Below are 20,807 nucleotides of genomic sequence, written 5' to 3'. Positions count from 1 at the left end.
TAGCTGGGGAATTCTGGGAATCAAAGTCCTCACGTTTTAAAGCCAGAGAGGCTGAGACTCCGAAGGAGGGACTCCGAAAGTACGACTCCCTCCCCCATCATCCTTTGCTTGACGGAAGCAGACCTCAAAAAAAACAACAACTGAAGGGCTCTTGAAGGCGGCACGGGAGGAAGGACCCCTATTTCCCCCACCCCACCCAAGCTCCTTATTTTAAGCCTGCCTCTTAGGGGGCTCAAACATCCCCGGGCTTCCTTCCTTTTTGCTGCCCGGTTGCAATTCTCGAGTCTCGCTTTACACTCGTTTTTGGGCAGGGGTGGAGAAGGGACAGCCAAATCCTCGGGATAGCAGGCGGTAAAGAGCCCATCGTCCCCCATCCGTGGACCCTGAAACCCGGGCGCAGGACACTCGATTTCAGCCGCTTTGAAATAGAATTCCCCCCCCCCAAAAAAATTGGGTTTTGAATGCCACTTCTGGGCAGAGCCAATGCTGCAAGAGGCGAGGAGGGGGGGCAGAGACAACGGCAAACTCCCCGAGGCTCGGAACAGCCTGTTCTTTGCCGAGGGTGTCTTTGTATTCAGGTGGCGGATAAAGTCGCCCGCAAAGGGGCTTTCCTGAAAACGTTACCAGAACGCGGAAGCGAATATTATTCCAGCACGGGGAGCCGTGCTCTGCTCTCTCTGAAACCGCCGCCGCAGGGGGTGACGGCGGTTTCCAGGGCACACAAAAGCCCGTAATGGCCAGGCTCGCTTAACTGCATCGAATGAGCGGAGGGGGACTTATAAACTACGGTTGACGGCACACCAGGCCAACCGCTGCCACCGTTTCCTGCTCACTTGATGCTCTCGCTTTTTCCGACTCTCACCGCGCAGGAATAGATGATTTATCTGCTCCAGCTTCTGGCAAGCTTCTCGTCAATGAGAAAGAATTCAAGGGGATTGTTTTGTGGTTTTTTTTTTAAAAAAGGCCCTAACACACGAGAAGATAAAATTTAATTTTTAAAAGGAAACCGGCTTAAACCCTTGTGGCAACTGCCAGGAAAAAAAAAAGTTAAGAGAGACGTGTGTTACAGCAGGACAATTCCTGTGAATTTTCACCAGAACCGTCCCCAGTGACGACACGTTGCTACCAAACTGCCCCCGAAATGGGGAGGCCCCATGTGGCTGGGCGCCGAGGACCACGGCCTCCATCCGCCGGCGCGTCAGGGACCGGCCGCCGAAGCCTAACCCTTCTAAATGAAAGGGAGAATGCAACGGGGCTATTTTAAAAGCGGCATTTAATTGGAACCTCCTCTTTTCTATAATCGGTTTTCATTCTTACACCAAAGGGGGTGGGGTGGGGGGAGGGAGGGAAAAAAAGGCAATTAAGAAAATGGTTACAGGAGACAGGACCGTCCACAGACACACATCAACAGAAGCCATTCAATCGAGGGAGGGGCGGGTCACCCCAGCCACAAAACTCTGCTGTGTAAAAAAAAGAGGAAAGGAAACGTTTCCAGGCTGATGGGACTTCAGGAGAGGCATGAAAGGGGGGGAGGGGGAGGCCTTTAAAGCCCCCCCCAGGAAGGCAGACGCGGCCTGGAGTGAGCGAGGCGTGGGGAGAAAGACCCCCCCCCGGGCAGTCCAGCTCAGTTTTATATATATATATATATATATATATATAAAATCTATTTGGCAAGCAGAAACGGAGGGGGACTTGTAAAGCTGTCCTTCCTCCTCCAGACCCAAAGCCACAACATCCAGGCCTTGCTACCCCCCCCCCCCGCCCTTGCCTGCACCTGACCCATTCAGCAGGGAGATTTTCTCCAAACTTTCCCGGTCTCCCCGGGGTGGGGGGCGGGTGGGAGGGGGGGAAAGGAGAGCGCAGCAATGTCCGGTTCAGAAAAGCAGGCTCGGCTACTGAAAAGAGCCAAGGGGGAGATCCGAGTCACACACCTCTCCGAATAAAAGATCACAAGCGCACAACTTTCCTGGTGGTTCAATGTTTCACGCCAGATCCCTGCTTCCCCCCACCCCCCTCCCCTGCCAAAAAAAAAGTCCAATTCCTGGCTCTGTATCGGTGAGAAGGAGGAGGGAAAAGAAAAAAATAAAATAAAAACCACCCAACAGTCATAGAAAAATGATTCTTCAGTTCTGGGGAGGGGGCGGTGGGGGAGCAGGGGGCATGCCGAAGGGCGGCAAAGCCGGTACCCCCACCCCCATCATGGTGACAAAATTAGAAGGGTCCATGGGAGGCGGAGGAGGGGGAGGCGCGTACATCATGCCCCCGGAGCCAGGCGGGGGGGGCGGGGGAGGAGGCGGGGCCCCGGGGGGCAGCGGAGGCTGGACCCCGGGAGGCAAAGGCACCATGGAGGGGCTGCCTTGCATCTGAGGGCCCCCCGTAGAAGCTGCCGCCCCCGCCCCCTGCTGCTGCTGCTGCCATGGAGGGATGCCCCCGGTGCCAGCGCTCGTGGTGGTGGTGGTCGTCGTATCTGGAATCGGAAACAGCCCAAGGTCAGCCCGGAGCGCAGATCCGGGGGGGGGGGGGGGTGGAATTCGGCATCCCGCTAGGGAGGGAAATGGCCGACCCCTTCCCTGCAGTGGAAGGAAAAGGCTTCATCCACCGAACCAGCCTGGAAAGGTTTTTTTCCCCCCAACCCTCCCAAAGACTGTGGAGCTTTTAGCCAGATGTGACAGGGGGCCTAATCCCACCAACAAACACGTAGCCTAGGTGCCAGCCTCGCCCTGCCTGAGGGAGGGGGGCTGCTTGGCTCTGGGAAGGGCACCCCGGAGATCCTACGGAGTCAAGATTTCTGTGGGCACGAGGATGCTAATTAAGGGGAGGGGGTCCTCCCTAGAAGGGCCCCCGCCCCCCGCCCTTCTTGCCACCCGCTCGCCCCGCCGAGGGAGCCCACCGAGGAGGAGCAAAATTAAAAGAAGTGCTCTTACTCACTTTGCTGCCATGGCAAGGGAGTACTGCTGCTGGGAGGTGGGGGTGGCGGCTGCTGCTGCTGCTGCCATGGGGGGAGCGGACCAGAGGGAGGCGGGGGAGGCTGACCACTGGGCGGAGGGGGCGGAGGGGGCATCATACCCATCGGAGGCAGCATCATACCTGCAGGGCCAGAGAGCCCATTGAGCAGAACCCGGGGGAACCAACCTGCCACACCCCCCCCCCCGTGCTCACGCCACCTGCACCCCCCCTCCCCCTTGCAGGACCCTTCGCCCCACGGAGCCCCCACTCACCTTTTCCTTGGAGGCGATAGGCCCCAGAGCCCACTGGCGCATTGCCCAGGTACTGATCTTAAGGGAAGGAAAGACCGCAGCCTTAGCCACAGCGGGAGGAAAGTGTGCAACCCCCCCCCACACTTCCCAGACCCGGCCACCAACAAACATCGGGGGGGGCTTTGAATTGAGGGACCCCCCCCTCTCAAAGAAACCAAGGTGGTGGCCCGGCCCTGCTCAGAAAGCCAAGGAGGCCAGCCCACCCCCCTCCCTTGGGAATTTCAGGCTTGTACTCACCCATGTGGTGGGGACCGGGGGGCCCGTGGGGATGGGGTCCCTGGTTGATGGGGGGGTTGTGAGGCTGCATCCAAGGCGGAGGGCCGCTGGGATTGTGCTGCATTGGGTGACCCCCGTGTCCTCCCATGCTCGACATGGGGTGAGGGAAGTTGTGGGGGCCGCTGGGGCCCGTGGGTCCTCCACCGCTGCTGCTGCCGCCGCCGCTCCCGCTACCCCCGTGCATGTTGTGGAAGGGCCGGTTTTCGGAAGGGCTGGAATTCATCCAGGGCAGACGGCTCTAAGGGGGGGGGGAAGAGGCAAAGGGCTCAGACCAACCCTCGGCGAGGCCGGGAGAGCCACATAGTTCGGTCGCGGGAGACCGTCACCCAACTGGGCGTCCTGTCCAAACAGGGACTGCAGCCGTACAAAGATGAAACTGTCCCCATCGTGCGGAAAGGGACACACAGCCCCCTTCCCTGACCGGAAACGTGCGTAATTTTTCCAACTACTACGGAAGATGTCGGACGCTCACCAGAGGCGGCTGGCTGTTTCCTGGCCCTGAAGGTCTTGGGCCGCTGGGCAAGGGGGGGTTGGACGGTCCGGAAGAGGCGCCCACAGATGCCGGGACCGGAGCTTCTCCCAGCTCAGCCATCAGAGACAAATATTCCTTGTCCATGCGGGCTTTATCTTGCGCCGACTGGGGATCCCCGGGCCTGTCCAGAGGAAAGGACGCTCTACGTCACACACAAACAAACGCGGGACGAAACTGTGGGGATGAGCGTGGGGGGAGAGAGGCTGCCTCGGATGCCACGGGAGAAGAGAGGCAGGAGCCCCCAGTGGCTTAAGAGCCAGAGGGAGAAACTTAGGAAGGACCTGGCGTGCTTGGCTTGCTACGAAAAGGGGACGGGGAAGGCCCCGGAAGGCAGGGGGAGGGCAAAGGAATGCAAGACCGGAAGCCTGAGACGAATCCAGCACCCCAAGGTCATTGGCTGGGAGAGGCCATTCCCGAAACAAAGCGAGGGGGACCAGGGGAAAAGACACAAGTGTTCCTTTGCTGTTTGGAATGGGCTTTTCTACTTCTGTACCACCTGGAAGTAAAAGGATGTCCCGGGAGTTTCCTTTGCTGGTTTGGTCGACGGGACGGTCCCTAATGGATCAGGCGGAGAAAAGTAGCAGCGGGCAGCTTGCACCTTCTGACTTGCGAGATTCTACTCATCTAGCCCAGGGGTAGGCAACCTTGGCTCTTTTTATGACTGGTGGACTTCAACTCCCAGAATTCCTGAGCCAGCATGGAGGAACTATGGCCCCTTCATGACTTGCGGACTTCACTCCCAGAATTCCTCAGCCACCATGGCTCAGCTTGGAAACCTCTCCCTTTCCCCTCAGCGTGGCTGGCTTGGGAATTCTGGGAGTTGAAGTCCACGGGTCATAAAGGAGTCATAGTTCCCCCATGCTGGCTCAGGAATTGTGGGAGTTGAAGTCCACAAGTCATAAAAGGGCCAAGTTTGAAGACCCCTGGTTTAGTGTATAGGCCAGGAGTAGACAACCTTGGCTCTTTTATGACTCGGGGACTTCAACTCCCAGAATTCCTGAGCCAGCATGGCTCAGCTTAGAAACCTCTCCCTTTTCCCTAAGCGTGGCTGGCTCAGGAATTCTGGGAGTTGAAGTCCACGGGTCATAAAAGAGCCGAGGTTGCCTGCCCCTGATTCTAGCCTTACAATAGTGCTCATCTAGGCTTGTTTCCTGTCTGGCTGTCAGAAGGCTGACAGACCCCAACACCCTAGGAGGGGATAATCCGCGCGCCCAAATCCCAGAGGTCTCGAGTGGATTCCTCCGAGAGAGCAGCCCCCGGGGGTCGGTGGGCAGCCCCTTCTATCATTGCCAGCGGCCACGAGGAGGGAGAACGGGCGCTGCAATTCAGCACAAGCGGAGGCCAAGAGAACTTGGGCGAAAGTGCTTCGGAGGCTTACCGGGCAAATTTGCAGTCGGACGCTATGTGGCCAGCCCCTCCACATTTGGTGCACACGGTGGTGTTTGTGATGCTGCGAGTCTCCGTGTTTTGCCACGGGCGTAGGATCCTTTGGGGAGAGGAGAGAAAAACCCAGAGGTCAGGGAGGAAGGAGAAAAGGCTTCCTACGGAGATCCCCCGCTCGGGCCATCCCGATCCCTACCGGTTGTCGTCTTCCCGCAAGGTCCCGTTGAGGCGGGCCAGCTCCCGCAGCTGCATCTTGCGCAGGTCGTTCTGGTCCTCGGGGGTCTCAATGCCCTGCTTCAGAATATTCCTGATCTGGAAGAGACCAGAGATTGGTTCTGCCTTCCCCCGAGCACCAACTGCCCCCTCCCCCAGCCCAGGGGACAGGCAGGGCTGGGAAACGTTTGCGGAAGAGGACCGAGCCGCCCTCAAGAGTCTTCCTTCGGAGGCCCGCAGCCTAGCTGTGCGTTCTCAGGTCGTCCCGGGAGTTATACCACCCAACCTCTTGCTGCTCCCCTCCCAATTTGAAAGGGGAACGGCTCAAGGACCCACCTAAGAGGAAACCAATTGGGTTTTTTTTGCTTCCGTTCAGCAAAGCAGCCAAATAATCTTGAGGGGCGTTCCAGGCAAAGCCCCAAGGTTGGCCACCTTTCCTGCCGAACCAGAGACCCTCCTCAGAACAACTTCACAGGAGGGACCAACATTGGACCAGGCTTAGGAAGAAAACCGCATTTCGCTGGGGAGGATCCTTGGCACCCTCTCCTGTTACTGGTTTCGTGGCCAACCTTGGATTCTCTCTTTTGATGGGCTTTGCCTGGGAACATCGGCATCCCGGCATGGAGGGCATGCAGTCCAACTGTGTAACTATCCTGCAGGATGAGCAAGTACTAAACAAGCACTTAGGGGAAGCATTCCCTGGAAACGGTATGAACGTTGAGAAGTGTACAATCCCACACAACTGCAAGGAGATCTTCAGTTCCACAATAATTTCTAGCTACGTCATTTCAGGAAGAAAACACGGTAGCCCTCGACTCAGGGCTGTTCCTTCAGCAACGGTGCAAAATTACGGCGGTGCCGAGCAAAGGGATTTAGGGCCACAGCCTGGAGTTACGGCCACTGCAGCACCACCGGCCTCAGATGCAAAAAAATGGGGGGGGGGGGGGCTCGGCAAACGATCCTTTATCCCAGTTCTTCCATGTGTGCTTTCTCTGACTGGTACATGGCCCAGTTCATTCTTTAAATATAATGCACCACCAAAGCTGCAATTTTATCTCCTGCTTACAATGTTTTGTTCTGGTAGTTTGGACGTCAACAGGGCGGTATTTCCGCTTTGCTGCCCAAGGCCAGGAGCCCACACAGCCTACCTGCTCCACAGCTTTCTTCACGTTCTCCATCGTGTTGGCGGTGACCAAAGCGTGCAGCGGCTCGTCTTCCCCGGGCAGCATCTGACCATCTTTCCGTCCGACCTTTCCTTCTTTCACGGATCCTTTCCCCCTGATCATGATCTTGGCATTGCACTCCTTCTCAATGTTTTTCAGCGTGTTGCCCCTGACGAGGAAGGGATTGAGAGGTTACAGCAGGCGGCCAACGCTGGACTATCACAGAGAAAGTGTTTCCACCAGTAGCCGCCTCAAATCTGGGAAACGAGGTCAAGACTGCCACGAGAATGATAAACCTGAAGGGTTTCGCTATATAAAGGAGTGGCAGTAAGACTTACATACCGCTTCACGGCACTTTACAGCCCTCTCTTAAGTAGTTTACAGAGTGGGTATATTTGCCCCCAACAATTGGGGTCCCTATTTGACCGATCTCGGCGATCCCCTTTGGTGACCCTCTGACAAGATTGGCCGAACAGCCGCGTGACTCACTTCACCACTGCAGGGATTCGCTTCAGCACTGTGGCCAGGAAGGTGGCAAAATGGAGCAAAACTCACTTAAGAGTTTTGCTCCATGTAAACAAATAAATAAATAAGAAGTATTTCACTTAGCGACAGAAACATTGGGCTCCGTCGCAAGTCGAGGACCACCTGTCCGGTTTTTATGCAAATTGCCCCATACGCCCGCCTTAAGCCAAGCCCTCTTAGCCCAGCTGATGACTATATCACTGTTTATTTATACGGCTTAGCTTCCACCTGCATCGTCTAGCATCTCAGGGGTCCCCCACCTTTTGGGCAACAGGGACCAATTCCGTGGAGTGTTCTGTCCCAGCCTACGTGCGTCCTTGTTATGCTCGCAAGGAGAAACCCCTCTTCCAATAAGCAGGCAGGAACGCAGGAAAAAACCAACCCCTTTTATTATTCACAGACCTGAGTCAAATGTCCAAGGCAAAACAAACACAGTCCACAGAAACTTGATCCTCAACACGAACGGCTGGCTGCCTTCGGCAACCAGCATCTCCCACACCTTCCCTTTTATAATTCAGCCCAGGTCTGGCTTCCTAATGCCTTCTCCTTTGCCTATGGAGCCGCCCCATTGCATTCCTCTGTCCTACTCGCTTCTCTTGCCAGCGCTGTCTTTGTCCCAGCTGTGCTTCATCCCCGTCCAACTCAAGACTCCCAGCACAGCTGTGTCTCAGCCTGAGCGCAAATAGAGGGGCCGGTGAGAATTGAACTGCAGTTGGCAGAATTAGCCTGTAATGCTGCATTCTAACCACAGCACCACCCATTGGAATGATGCAATGGGTTCTAGAGGAGCCTCTCTTTAGATTAAAGAACACACATGCTATATCAGGGAAATATAGTTTCCATATTTCATCTAGAATCGAAGAGCACGTTTGTCCCATTACACAGGTAAAGCATTGCCACCACCATTCTTGTGCATCTGCCTCTTCCGCCTTTGCCATCGCGCTCAACCCCACCCACCCCAAATCATCACTGAAGCATTTCCATACCTTGGTCCAATCAGAAGCCCAACAAAGTTAATCTCAGGATATTCATCCTGTGGAATCATCACCTTATCACTCACTCGAGTTGCTGGAGGTCTGGAAAGAAAGGAGAACAAGGATTTTTACACACAGTTGCCTCCCCCATAAAACGAGACTGCGCTGGCTTCAAGTGTCTCTTGCGACAGACAAGCTGAGAGAACTTGACTTAATAAAACACTTGGGCACAATTAGCCAACTAGGTTGCCAGCTGTGACTTTTCAGGAAATGGCTGAGGTCTAGAAATAGTGAACTTTTCAAAGTTTTGACCATATCTTCCTCAAAAATAATAAAAGCAATAAAGGTGGTCCTCGGCTTACAAGTTCGTCTAGTGACCATTCAGTTACAACAGCACTGAAAAAAGAAACATGTGACCAGTGTCCACAATTACGACTGCTGCAGCATCCCCACAGCCACGTGAGTAAAATTTGGATGCTTGGCAACTGGCATGTACTTATGCCCGTTGCAACGTCCCAGGGTCACATGATCCCCCCTTTTTTTTTTTTGCAAGCTTCTGACAGGCAAAGTCAGTGGGGAAGCCGGATGTGACAAGAAGTCATAACATGGGACCAAACTCGCTTTGTCTCACTTAGCAACACAGGTTTTGGGCTCAACTGTGGCCGCCACTCGAACTGTGGCTTAGGGGGCACCCAAACAGCCCTTTAGACTCTTATCTGATTTCCCCGCCCCCCGGCGGAATCAAGGAGTCCATCCTCCGACCGTACTTGTAATCAGCCGGCGGCTTGAAGTCTGGATTGAGAGCCACCATCTCCGTTATCAGATTGTGCCTCTCTTCTTCGAGCTTCTTGCGCGTGCGAAACTCGCGAGTGTTCAACCGCTTCCCCTCGCTATTGTAAATCGGTTCAGGGGAAGGAGACCTGCGGAGGAACAATACCCAGTGATTCCTCACGCGAGTTAAAGAGTCAAGGCGACTTATTAAGTACTGGCTCACCTCAACTCTAGTGCAACTCAAGACACAAAAAAAAAAATTAAAGAGACCACCGGAAAGGAAAGTGTCAATTTTCAAATCCATTAACGTGACGTGGACAAGGCAGTTATGGCAAGCCACTGCCAGAAGGAAAAAATCTGGGGTGGGAGTGGGAGGTTGGGGGGTGGGGTTTACTGGGGAGAAGGAAGGAAAACAGGGTCAGACATAGCCATGACAATCGCTCTGCCATGAGCGTGCCTATTAAAAAAGGGGAGGGGGCAGGGAAGATGGAGAAAGTTGATTCACACAGAGAACAAACTTTCCAACTTCATTATTCCCAACGAGCCATACATTATAAAGGACCCTGCCGCAGGAGATAAACCAACGAAGAATTATTCAGGTTAACTTTGGACTTTTTTTTTAAAAAAAAAACAAAACATCAAGGAAGTAACAAAGACAGGTTAGGCTTCTATCAAATTCTTGTTGGCAATATAGATTTAAGCCTATTCAACTGGCACCGTTTGAAAGGGTTAAAGTTTCTGTCCTGCTTCACTCTGCTGCTGCATCAAGACCAAATGAAGCTGTGTGTTGGTGTTTAAGAGTCAGAAAGTGGTGAAGGTACAAATGGAGCAAATGTACTCTTCGCGTGCCATATTCTGGGCCTTTAAAACCACTAGGGTTCAGGCACCCAGAGAGCAGAGGTTATTTTAACAAAGGAAAAAGTTGCAGTTAAAAATCAAATTAACTTAAGTTTTACCACAGTTGGGCTTATGGTTTGTATTTTTAAAACCACACCTCTAGAATTCTGGTTAAGATTATGGATCTTTCCCCCCCCCTCCCCAAAACATATTGCAATAAAAATTTAGAAATCAGCTGCAAGAAGGGAAGAGATGTTGGTCATTGTTACGTTAAAAAAAAATACATCCTTCGAATAATGAGAATCTAAACCCTGTGATTTTAGTTAAGACAATCTCTCTTTCTAAATGGTTAAATGATTGATTACAGCCAGGTGATCCCCATGTCTTCTCAGCCTGAAGTGAATCATCAACACAAGAATATGAAATAAGAATGTCAGATTTGGTAAGGAGTGATCATGTCTAAATTACACCTCCATTATTAGGACCCAAATTGGCCTAACCAAACCGAAATGCGAGCATTTTCCCTCATCCGCAGTTGCTAGCCAGTTTTTTAAAAATCCCATTCACTAATTTGATAATTTTAAAAGACACATGCAGACATGAATAAATTGATTAAACTTTACGAGTTTCAAGCTTATTATATACCTAATATTTTCACATTTCCAATAATAACAGCTGCCCTTTTGCAAGTACATAAAAACAAATTCATTTTTAATAAATGAAAAAAAGGTATCAAATGTTTTAACCAGTATGGTCTCATCCAAAGAAACATTATTCGACAAGACTTATATATACGTAAAAGAGTAACAATAACCCCGTGTTTTGTATTAACTTTCTCATTCACCTGTTAAATTAAAACCAACCACCCCATTTCATTCTTATAAACATTAAGAGAACATCAATCTATCCCCACCGTGAAATTTACCTATTACGTTTAATCTAAATCCCATTTTGTGAATTAAAAAGCAAGCCAAAAAAGCATTCCTCAGCTGTAACAGGCAATATAGTATCTCAAGAGTTAGCATTTAAAACTCTCTTGCAAGGCGTCCAAAAGCTTTAGCAGCCTCACTTTTATTTATACCTCCAAATTGCCATTTCGGTTGGGCTAAATTTAAGGAAAGGCTTTCTTACATATTCCCATTTTTAACAGCAAGAACTAGCTTGCCACTTGTGTAATGTGCTAAAATACAACTCCCGGCTTACAAGTTCCAATAAATTAATTTTTATAAGCCAATTTTTTTTAAAAAATCAAACCATGTGCGTGTTATTATTTATTTGTTTATTTAGGGATGACCCTTGATCCCAACAAGACCACAGGTGTCCAATTCTGTGCACTTGTAGGTACAGAGTGCTTGGGCTCCTGGTTGCAAGATACTGGCCACTGCTATGTAGTAGCTGTTACCAAAGAAACTGATTAGTGCGCACCCTTCAGCCACCACTGCAAAATACTGCCAAATCAGCGGTCAGAAAGTTCCCAGACTGCTCTGAGTCAGCAATTGGGCTGAGAATTCCTCAGCGTGATCCTGTGAGAAAGACCTCTGGACTCGGCCAGGACCAGCACTACACATGTTAAAAATGAGTTGGCCACCATGCATTTCTCCCCCCCCCCCCCAGGTCAGGTTAAGACAGCCTACGCAGGCTTTATAAACCCCACATCAAAGGTGAAACCCGATCTCTTTCTGATCTGGTTTCACATCTCCCCTATCAGTCAGATCTTGGCTACTACCATCTGTCAAAGTCAGATCACTGAAGGCATTTTCATTAGGAAGAAATTTCATTGAATTGACATTATGACGCCACCAAAAATTTATTGAAAAAGGTAAAAAGCGTTACTGTCAGCTGGTTAAAACTGTTTTCCCAACCTGTCCTCAGGGTTAGGGGGGATGCCCAGGTCTCCTGTGCGCAGTTTACGAGTCAGGTCTTCTATCTGCAGTTGCACTGGAAGAAACCAGGTTAGGAAAGAAAAAAGGATGGAAAAAAAGACAATGTTACCAAAAAACATCTGAAATCTCAACATCAAAGCATGAAGAACTGGAGATTTTGCAAGGGATGACTGATAACATCACATAAGAATGAGGATACCTTACAATGTTATGTCAGCCAAATAAGTTTATCAGGAATCCAGAAACGGCCCTTTTTTTTTCTAAGCAAGTCTTAAAAAAACAATTATTCATCAGAAAGCAAGACATTCATTCAAGATTTTTTTTAAAAAAGGAAGTTTTTGATTGAGTCTGACATCTAAGCCACTGAAAAATAGCCATCTTAACTTGCTGTCACTTGCTGACAGATTTCCATAGGAATTAAGAATATCATTAATTCTTACTTTTTTACATCAGATCAGCCTCAAGTGTCTTATGCATATTACAGTTACAATTCATACCAGAATCACATTTTGGGTGTTATGGATTACAGGTCTTGTTTCTCCTAACTGAGGGGGCCCCAACCTTTTGGGGCACCAGGGACCAGTTCCATGGATAAAGGTTTTTCCGTGGACCAGAGGGTGCGTGGTTTTGAAGGCTGCCTGCATCCCACAGGTGGGCTTAATTTCTTTGCGCAGCCCGATTGCTGCCACGCCCCGGTGCCAGTCCACGGACCAGGGATTGGGGACTCCTGTCCTAACGCATAAATGCTAAACACTGAGCGCTTATGATTAATTGATCTTACGCCTGTATCAAACTAAACACTGAAATACACGGTTATGCCAAATCTTAACATGCTTTCATTTGCTGGTTATCCAATTCTGCACAGAGACACCGAATACCTAAAGGCAGGACTAATAAATGTCAGATATTAAGTTACTGGGTTTTTTTTAGATCGGTAATATAACATTTTGATCAGAGTGCAAGGGAGCTAATATGACCTCAACTAATGAAGGGCATCAAGACAGAGCCACAGTCCTTAAATTCCTTGGTGTAAAGTGGCTTTTGGTCAGCCCTGCTGGCGTTTACCCGTGGATTTAATTTGGAGGCCAGAAGCTAAAGCACCACAAAGCAAAGGTACACCCATTGTCACACGTGCAGAAGAACATGGAAGAGGGAGATAACCGTGTCTTGAAAAATCCACTCACCAGGGATAATGATTCTTGCCATGGTCTACACATTACCTACTTCTCCAGCATGCAATTTGGGTTTTTGCCAAAAACTGGAGTTTACTTCTGGCTTTGGGCAAAAATGGCCCACAGTAAACCATCAGTTTGCTTAACGGCTGTGGCAGTCACTTTACAGCTGCTGCAAGAAAAATGGATCGTAAAAATGGATCGGGTCACATGGCGACCTGTTTTAGGACAGTCACGACTTATGACCGTCATGGGCAGGCTCCATTAGAGTTGTAAGTCAAGTCATTTTTTTTTCCCTTGAGGGATCAAAACTGGGAAAACATCCCTGGCTCTCAGAAGGCCAAAGAGTTCTCCAATGTGTCACTGGGCTGGTGGGCACATTTGAAATGGGTTTTAGGTATTCATAAAATGGGTGCCATGGGGGATACAGCCAATCAGAAAGTACCCATTTACCAGGCAGGAAGCTAGCAAGGTAAGTCCCACTACTTTTCCACTCTCCCAGGTCTCCAACCCCTGGTATGCAGCCAGGGGCAAGTATGCGAAGATCCATTTGCATAAGCAGTGGACACTCATGTAAAGCCATTCCCCCCCCCAATGGAGCTGGAAAGGTTGGGGACTGCCGTTTTAAATTCCCTTTGCTTCCTTCTGAGCAGATGAGCACACTTACACGAGGAACCGGGCTAAGTGGGGCCCAAGTAAAAATCATGCTTGAGGCAAGTGTTCTGCGGTATGTAAATCTTTCCTGCACGCACTTTTTAATTTAATTTTTTTTAAAGTTAAATCAGGCAAGACAGAAAGCCTAGTAGGCATCAAGGGATCCCATTTCCAAACCTAGGTTAGAGATCCAGGAATACAAGAGTAGAACACTTGTAACCTTTTAGGAATATATTAACAAAAGCAACCGTGGGTCTATCGACATTTTTCGTTCTTTTTCCTTTACTGGCTATTTTGCTTGCCTTTCATTATCTTTCACTTATTTTCAGAGCTAGCAGAGTACCTTTCAAAACAGAAAGATGCAACACCAAGAAAACTCATTAGTTTCTGATTTTCATAAAACAAAACCTATACAGAAGGCGTCGATTTTTTTTTACTAATCAGAAAATTAAGTGTCTATAAAACCACACAGCAAATAATTTGGAACTGACCTGTCATTCCAAATCAACTTTTATTTTCATGCTCAAATAGAAATACTGGCAATAAAAGGACATGGGTCTAGAATTACGTGTTAATTTTTAGGCATGTGCACATTTTATCAAGTAAAAAAAACCACCTTTCATTTATTGTTAAATGTAAGAATAAGTGCGACTATATTAGAGAGAGAAGGGGTAAGATCAAGCATTTAATTTATTGGCAGGCGGAAAGGATATTTTAGGTAATTTGTCTCAAGGTGAAGCAGCTCAGAATGGGCTGAAGTGAAAACAGAATTCATTTCCAAGAATCGAAATAGAGCCTGCAATTCAGAGGCCAAACTTTCCTGTTTCAGAACCTGCAAAGTTGCTTTGGCTCCGTTTCAGATTCTGTTCCAAGATACAAGTGGTTCCGTTTCCTTTCACCCATTATAAGAACACAGAGAACTCCAAAAAGTTTGTATTTTGCACTATTTCCAAATGTTTTAATCTCAAACATTTTAAGCTTTTTCCTTCAGAGGAGTCTCGGATTTTTCAAAACTAACTCTCCTCTTCAGAGGAATTTTGCACTATTAAATCGAGGTGATATTTCATATCTGCTATTAATAGTGCCAAATGATAAATTATCCAGTTGTACGCAGTTTCATGTATCAGGAGCCTCTTACAGATATGCCCCTGAATTCTTGTGGCTGTGCATGGACCTTTGCTTGGTAGGGCTAGTGAGAGCCACACCCCACCCTCCCATTAATAATCTTTACTGAGTGAACTGTGGACTGCAAAGCCCATCTTGAACACTCCAGTAAACAAAGAAGGGTAGTACTCCATCTCCGCACAGACTGAGAATTCTGATCCAATTCTATCCATTCACACACTGAACTGAATTTTACAAAAAAAAATTTTTTTACATTTCTAAATCCAATGACTCAAACACCAGAGAATGCTTGACTGTTCGTTTGCATAAAGTAAGTCTACTGAATCGGTTTCATTTATTTTCTGCAGGAGAACTAGTTTACACTGTGCATCTTCATTAAGCCGAATAGAGTTGAGCCCATTGAAATAAACCAAAAGTCAGCTTCAGAAATGAAAAGGAAAAAAAGGCCCCTTTTTCAACTGCAGTGCAGAAATAGTAAAAAAAAAATTTCAAACCAGCAACAAATGACACATTTTTTAATTGTCTTGATGCAGAGACTCAGCGATCATGGATGACAGTCTGACAAACAAATTTCCGAGCAGCCTTCAGTAGTGCTATGGATAGCTGATTATTTTATTTCAAAATTCTCAGTAAATTATGCAAAAGGAAGGAGTTTAAAATTGCTGTGCAACCCAAAAGGCAAGGAATAGAGTTTATAAACAGCTGATAAGTTATGAAAAAAACCTGTTTTATATAAAGGCAAGGATTGCATATAGTAACCAACATTAGAAAAACCCTGTTTGATTTCAGTCCCGGCATTGATCAACACTGACATATATACATAATCATGTTTCCTAACACAAAATAGTTTTCGCTCCTTTGTACGACGACAGTTACCACTCCCAGTTCCACAATTAACAGATCCAACATCGTAATTTTCATTGAAACGAGCAGTATCCCTTTCCCAGCAACTAGGTACATTTGACTTCAGAGCTCCAAGCTAACCTATGGTAATAGAGCCCGCTCTGAAGTATTTGAGGATGTAAAAAAAAAACACACACAAAAAACAGAAGTTAGAAGACTTTCCTCTCATTGGTCTTCACCACTCTGGATACTCAATTTTAGATTTGAAAAACGGTCACCACAACACAAGAGAAAATGAAAGGGGAGTCAAGGTTAGTTTGCTACGTTTCACTGTGAAAGAGGTACTTGCTTTCAAACAAAACAGCCTGAAAAGGGACTCTGTTTTAAGTGTTCTCCGCTAGCAAGGAGTCTGTGAAGAGAACAGAGACCCGGCCGTTCAGTTTGCCAATCAAGTGGAAGTCAGCAAGTTTTAATTCCCCATCGTCTCGACCCGACTGTGCCACTTCTACCATGCCTGTGGAGGACACTGGTTCAATTAAACGGGACAGGGAGCTGGGATGGAGCACAAGTCACTCTAAGCGGAGACAGGCTTGTTTATTTAAATAAGGAAGACGAAGGCTGCCAGAACGCGCTCAGAAACACACACTGAAAATGCCTCTGACAAACGAGAGTGAACTGGAAATTGCTCCTGGATGTGAAGAGCAAAAACTAGAACAAGCATTTACCTATGTAAGCCCTTTCTTGCTCACGGGTCAGGCCAGGAGGGATGACTGTGGGCATGCCGGGGATGATGGTCTTCTGCTCCATGGTGTCTTGATTCCATCGACTCCTCTTCCTCTTTTTATTAGGGTAATCTGCAAGCAAAATGCTATTTATAGCAGTGTTTTTCAACCATGAGATGTTGCCTGGTGTGCCGTGGGAAAAATTGAAAAGTAATTATAAAATGCTTTCTTTGTGTTTATTTGATTCCTATTCAAGAGAATGACTTTATATATAGTCAATATAGGCACAGAGTTAAATTTTTTAACATTTTCTAATGGCGGAGTGCCTCGTGATTTTTTTTCATGAAACAAGTGTGCCTTTGCCCAAAAAAGGTTGAAAAACACTGATTTATAGGACCAGGCGTCCCAGGGCGGTGTGCTGTGGTTGGAAATATGGCTAACTTTGGCTCTGCGTACATACACTTTTCATATTTTGCATTTCTTGCCCCAAACCGTTATAAGCAGGCTCTGACTGGGGATATGGGCAACAGATTGTGCCCGTCTTTTTATTTCTCCAAAGTTGGGTGTTTTTTTTTTCTTTTAGACGTATATGTCCAGCACAAATCTTTTTGTAGCATTTGATAAAAATTCAGATGTGTGTGACGTGAATAAATCTTACTGTTGGAACAGGAAGGCAAGAACCAGATACAAAACTTAAAATTCCAGCCATTTCCAAGTTTGAGAAATATTGCTGTACTGTTTTTAATGATTTAACGGTGGTATATTACAGTAATTAAAAAACAGAATTCTTAGTTTTTTTCTTTTTATACTATATCCTAACGAATGTTTTCCTCTCGGTAATGCCTGTCTAATGCAAAAGTTAATAGAATTATACTGGTGATGGCCCATGGGCTAATCAATAAAGATTATTATTACTTTATTTTAAAGACTTAATGAAATTCAAAACAATACTAAGGTGATAGATACTTCACTGAATTAACGGTTAAGGAAAACCTATTATAATCATATTAGCGATGTCATGTAAAATTAACTCAGTTATCAGCTATGACATAATAATAAACTCTTTGGATATAAGGAAGCACTAGATCACGGGTGTCAAACTTGTGACATCACGTGATGTGTTGCGACGTATCACTTTTTACCCATTGCCGGCAATGGGGTGGGCGTGGTTTTGGTGTGACACATCTGGCCTGTGGGCTGGCAGTTTGCCAACCCTGCACTAGAGGGTTCCATACAATTCCTTATATAACACACACATGAAAATGTAAAGTTGGCACAAAACAGTTTATGATATTATATACCCAAACATTTTTTATCACAGGCCATGTTAACTTGGGAGACAAAATTAACCTTCCTGGACTTGCTCAATATAGTAAACAATCACAAATTGTATGGGCTATACCACAGGGGGGGGGGAACTAGTCTTATAACTAAACAAACTTGACAGGCCCTATTGCAAATGGCTTGCCTAAGTGCCAGTATAAAAGTGTAAGTGTAATTCAACTTTGTGTATAGACCACACTGTACTCTCATCAGATCTTTTAAAACTTTAAATGCTATTTTAGTATTTTAATATTGTACACCATTCATGGTCCGCAAGGGAAATGAGCAGTTTCAAAATTTGACAGTTAAAGAAATGGTAATATTTTCAAATCCTAGAATGCAGTTCGCAATCCTGTTGTCACCCTTCTCACAAAACAAAACAAAATCCTACAGAGAGCCTATAGAGGGAGTATATTTTAGCGATGGCCACGTTTAAAGAAGAAATGGAAATTTACACGTAGCATGTTGGTAACATACTGGTTATGGGAAAAATGAAAACGGAAGAGAAGCAAGTCTGGCTAGTGCAGTTTCTCAACCTTGGCAGCTTAAAGATGGCTAGGGAATGCTGGGAGTTGTAGTCTCAAAATTGGCATGCTGACTGGGGAATGCTGGGAGTTGTAGTCCACACATCTTAAACCATGCTGGCTGGGGAATGCTGGGAGTTGTGCTCCACGCATCTTAAACCATGCTGGCTGGGGAATGCTGGGAGTTGTAGTCCACGCATCTTAAACCATGCTGGCTGGGGAATGCTGGGCATTGTGCTCCACGCATCTTAAAACATGCTGGCTGGGGAATGCTGGGCGTTGTAGTCCACGCATCTTAAACCATGCTGGCTGGGGAATGCTGGGCGTTGTGCTCCACACATCTTAAACCCTGCAGGCTGGGGAATGCTGGGAGTTGTAGTCCACGCATCTCAAACCATACTGGCTGGGGAATGCTGGGCGTTGTAGTCCACACATCTTAAACCATGCTGGCTGGGGAATGCTGGGCGTTGTGCTCCACGCATCTTAAACCCTGCAGGCTGGGGAATGCTGGGAGTTGTAGTCCACGCATCTCAAACCATACTGGCTGGGGAATGCTGGGCATTGTGCTCCACGCATCTTAAAACATGCTGGCTGGGGAATGCTGGGCGTTGTAGTCCACGCATCTTAAACCATGCTGGCTGGGGAATGCTGGGAGTTGTAGTCCACGCATCTTAAACCATGCTGGCTGGGGAATGCTGGGCGTTGTGCTCCACGCATCTTAAACCCTGCAGGCTGGGGAATGCTGGGAGTTGTAGTCCACGCACCTTAAAAGTTGCCAGGGTTGAGACACTGGTCTAGGAGGCAAATAGGAAGGGCCTCACCTTCACCTTTCAGTCTGCACAGAAGTCCCAAACCGCCCTCAGTGGCTCAGAAGGATGAACAATAAATAAAAAGGAGAGCTTTGGGGCCTGCAGGGGAGACCACTAGGCCACCCGACCGTCGTAGGCTAGCGAGCCTGAGAAAGGGGGAAATGCCCCGAAGGATGCGATCAGCGGACCCGACCCCCCCCGGGACCCCCCTCCTCCCCCACTTGCCTGAGTTGCCGGCCCCGGCCTGGCCGCCCTCGTCCTGCTGGAGAAGGTGGAGGTGCTGCGGCGGCTGCTCGTGGCCCATGGGCGGCTGCTGCTGGGGGGGCGGGGGCGAGGGGAAGCGGTACTGGCCGTACTGGGCCGGCTGCGGCTGCTGGGCCTGCGGGGGCGGCGGCGGCGGCGGCTGAGGCTGCTGCGGGGGCGGCTGCGGCTGCTGGGGCGGCGGGGGCGGCGGCGGCGGGGGCGGCGGCGGCGGCAGCGCGGCGAAGGGAAATCCGGCGGCCATGAGGCTGGGGATGGCCGGCTGCGGCTGGGCCTGCGCGGGGCCCGGGGGCGGCGGCGGAGGCGGCGGGCCTTGCATCACTAATCCGGGAGGAGGGAGCGGATAGCCGGCCTTGCCCGGCGGTGGGGGCGGATGGAGTTTCCCCAGCGGCGTCGCGTTGGCCCCGGTCGCCATAGGCGGAGAGCCGAGACGGAGGGGCGCGATGGCGTCGGCGGCTTCGCGAACCTTCCACGCCACCGCTTTCCCTCACAAAGGCGGCCGGCGCCGATTGGTCGCCGGGCTAATCCCTCACGCGCCTGCTCGGCGTCCTGTTGGGTGGAAGTTACGTCGCGTCCTCGGCCTCGTACGCCGATTGGAAGAGATTCGAGCGCCGGGAAGAGATTGGCGTGGAAGAGAGATGGAGGCGGGGTGAAAATCCATTGGATGGAATCTTTGTCACCTAGAAGGAAAGCGCGGCTTCGCCGTTGCACATTGGCTCCGGATCTCGGAGGGCGGGATGAGGGAAAGGCAAGGGGGTGGGCGGCCTCCAGGACCTGAACACGGGAATCTGATTTGTCAAACGCCTGAGCCTGCGCCCTCGAGAACCTTTGCTTTCTCCTGGAGGACGCTTGCTGCACACGGCCTGCGAGAGATATGACGTAAGTTAGGTTTACTCCTATTGGCCGGAGGATTAGAAAGGAGAGCGGGGTGTGGCAAGTGCAAGAAAACCTTTGATTGGCTCAGATTCTAAAAGCTCAAGTTTGATTGGTGAGGTGGCGAGTTTCCCAAGTTAAATGAGGTTGATGGGAGACCAGTCTGAGTAACAAAGGATTCTGGGAGATGATGTCAAATGCCCTGAGCTGCTGTTATCTTATTTAAAAAGTGAACTAACCCACTGGCCCAATCTCTTATTTGAATACCACTTTATTCTACCAGTGAAGCAATTAAATTGGTAAAAGAACAAAGTTTCTCAAGCTTTTCAACTTGAGTTCTGCATATAACATAATACGTACATTCTCTTTCAAGTAGAATTTTGCTCCAAATAAATCCCTATAGGTCTCTGTATATTTTTCCTGTCAAGTGGATTGTATTTGCCTTTTTCCACGATTTTTTGCTTAATTTCCCTTTTTAACCAGTTAGTCCTGCTGAGAAAGACTGGTCTAAAACATTTTTTAAAAAATCAGAATTAGGAATGTTGACTGGAATACAGAATAATTCCCCAGTCCAGCACTGATGATGATGATGATGGAAGGGACCTTGGAGGTCATCTAGTCCAACCCCCTGCTCAGGCAGGAAACCCTATACCATTTCGGATAAATGGCTGTCCAGTCTCTTCTTAA

At 48.7% G+C, this 20,807-nt stretch overlaps 1 protein-coding gene across 4 annotated transcripts; it reads right to left on the bottom strand.

The window, feature by feature from the left end:
- Positions 1 to 972: 972 nt before the first annotated feature.
- SF1 (splicing factor 1) lies at positions 973 to 19,728 on the bottom strand. 4 transcript variants are annotated; one of them, XM_083374374.1, is made up of 13 exons: positions 19,212 to 19,728; positions 16,334 to 16,462; positions 11,794 to 11,869; positions 9,091 to 9,243; positions 8,336 to 8,425; positions 6,810 to 6,993; positions 5,645 to 5,760; positions 5,444 to 5,551; positions 4,006 to 4,186; positions 3,495 to 3,771; positions 3,219 to 3,275; positions 2,925 to 3,087; positions 973 to 2,467 (listed from the first exon to the last, which is right to left on the bottom strand). In XM_083374374.1, exons 1-13 carry the CDS (start codon positions 19,660 to 19,662, stop codon positions 2,212 to 2,214), a joined length of 2,241 nt encoding a protein of 746 aa, XP_083230500.1. In that variant the 5' UTR covers positions 19,663 to 19,728; the 3' UTR covers positions 973 to 2,211. The 4 variants fall into 4 exon arrangements, with proteins under 4 accessions (XP_083230500.1, XP_083230499.1, XP_083230501.1 ...); XM_083374373.1 differs by having other exon boundaries at positions 2,929 to 3,087; XM_083374375.1 differs by having other exon boundaries at positions 2,929 to 3,087; positions 3,219 to 3,270.
- Positions 19,729 to 20,807: the final 1,079 nt, after the last annotated feature.

This window comes from Vipera ursinii (genome assembly GCF_947247035.1).
Source record: "Vipera ursinii genome assembly, chromosome: 15".
NCBI lineage: Eukaryota > Metazoa > Chordata > Lepidosauria > Squamata > Viperidae > Vipera > Vipera ursinii.
Note: the sequence above shows the minus strand (reverse complement) of the source record. Positions and strands in the feature narration are given on the sequence as shown.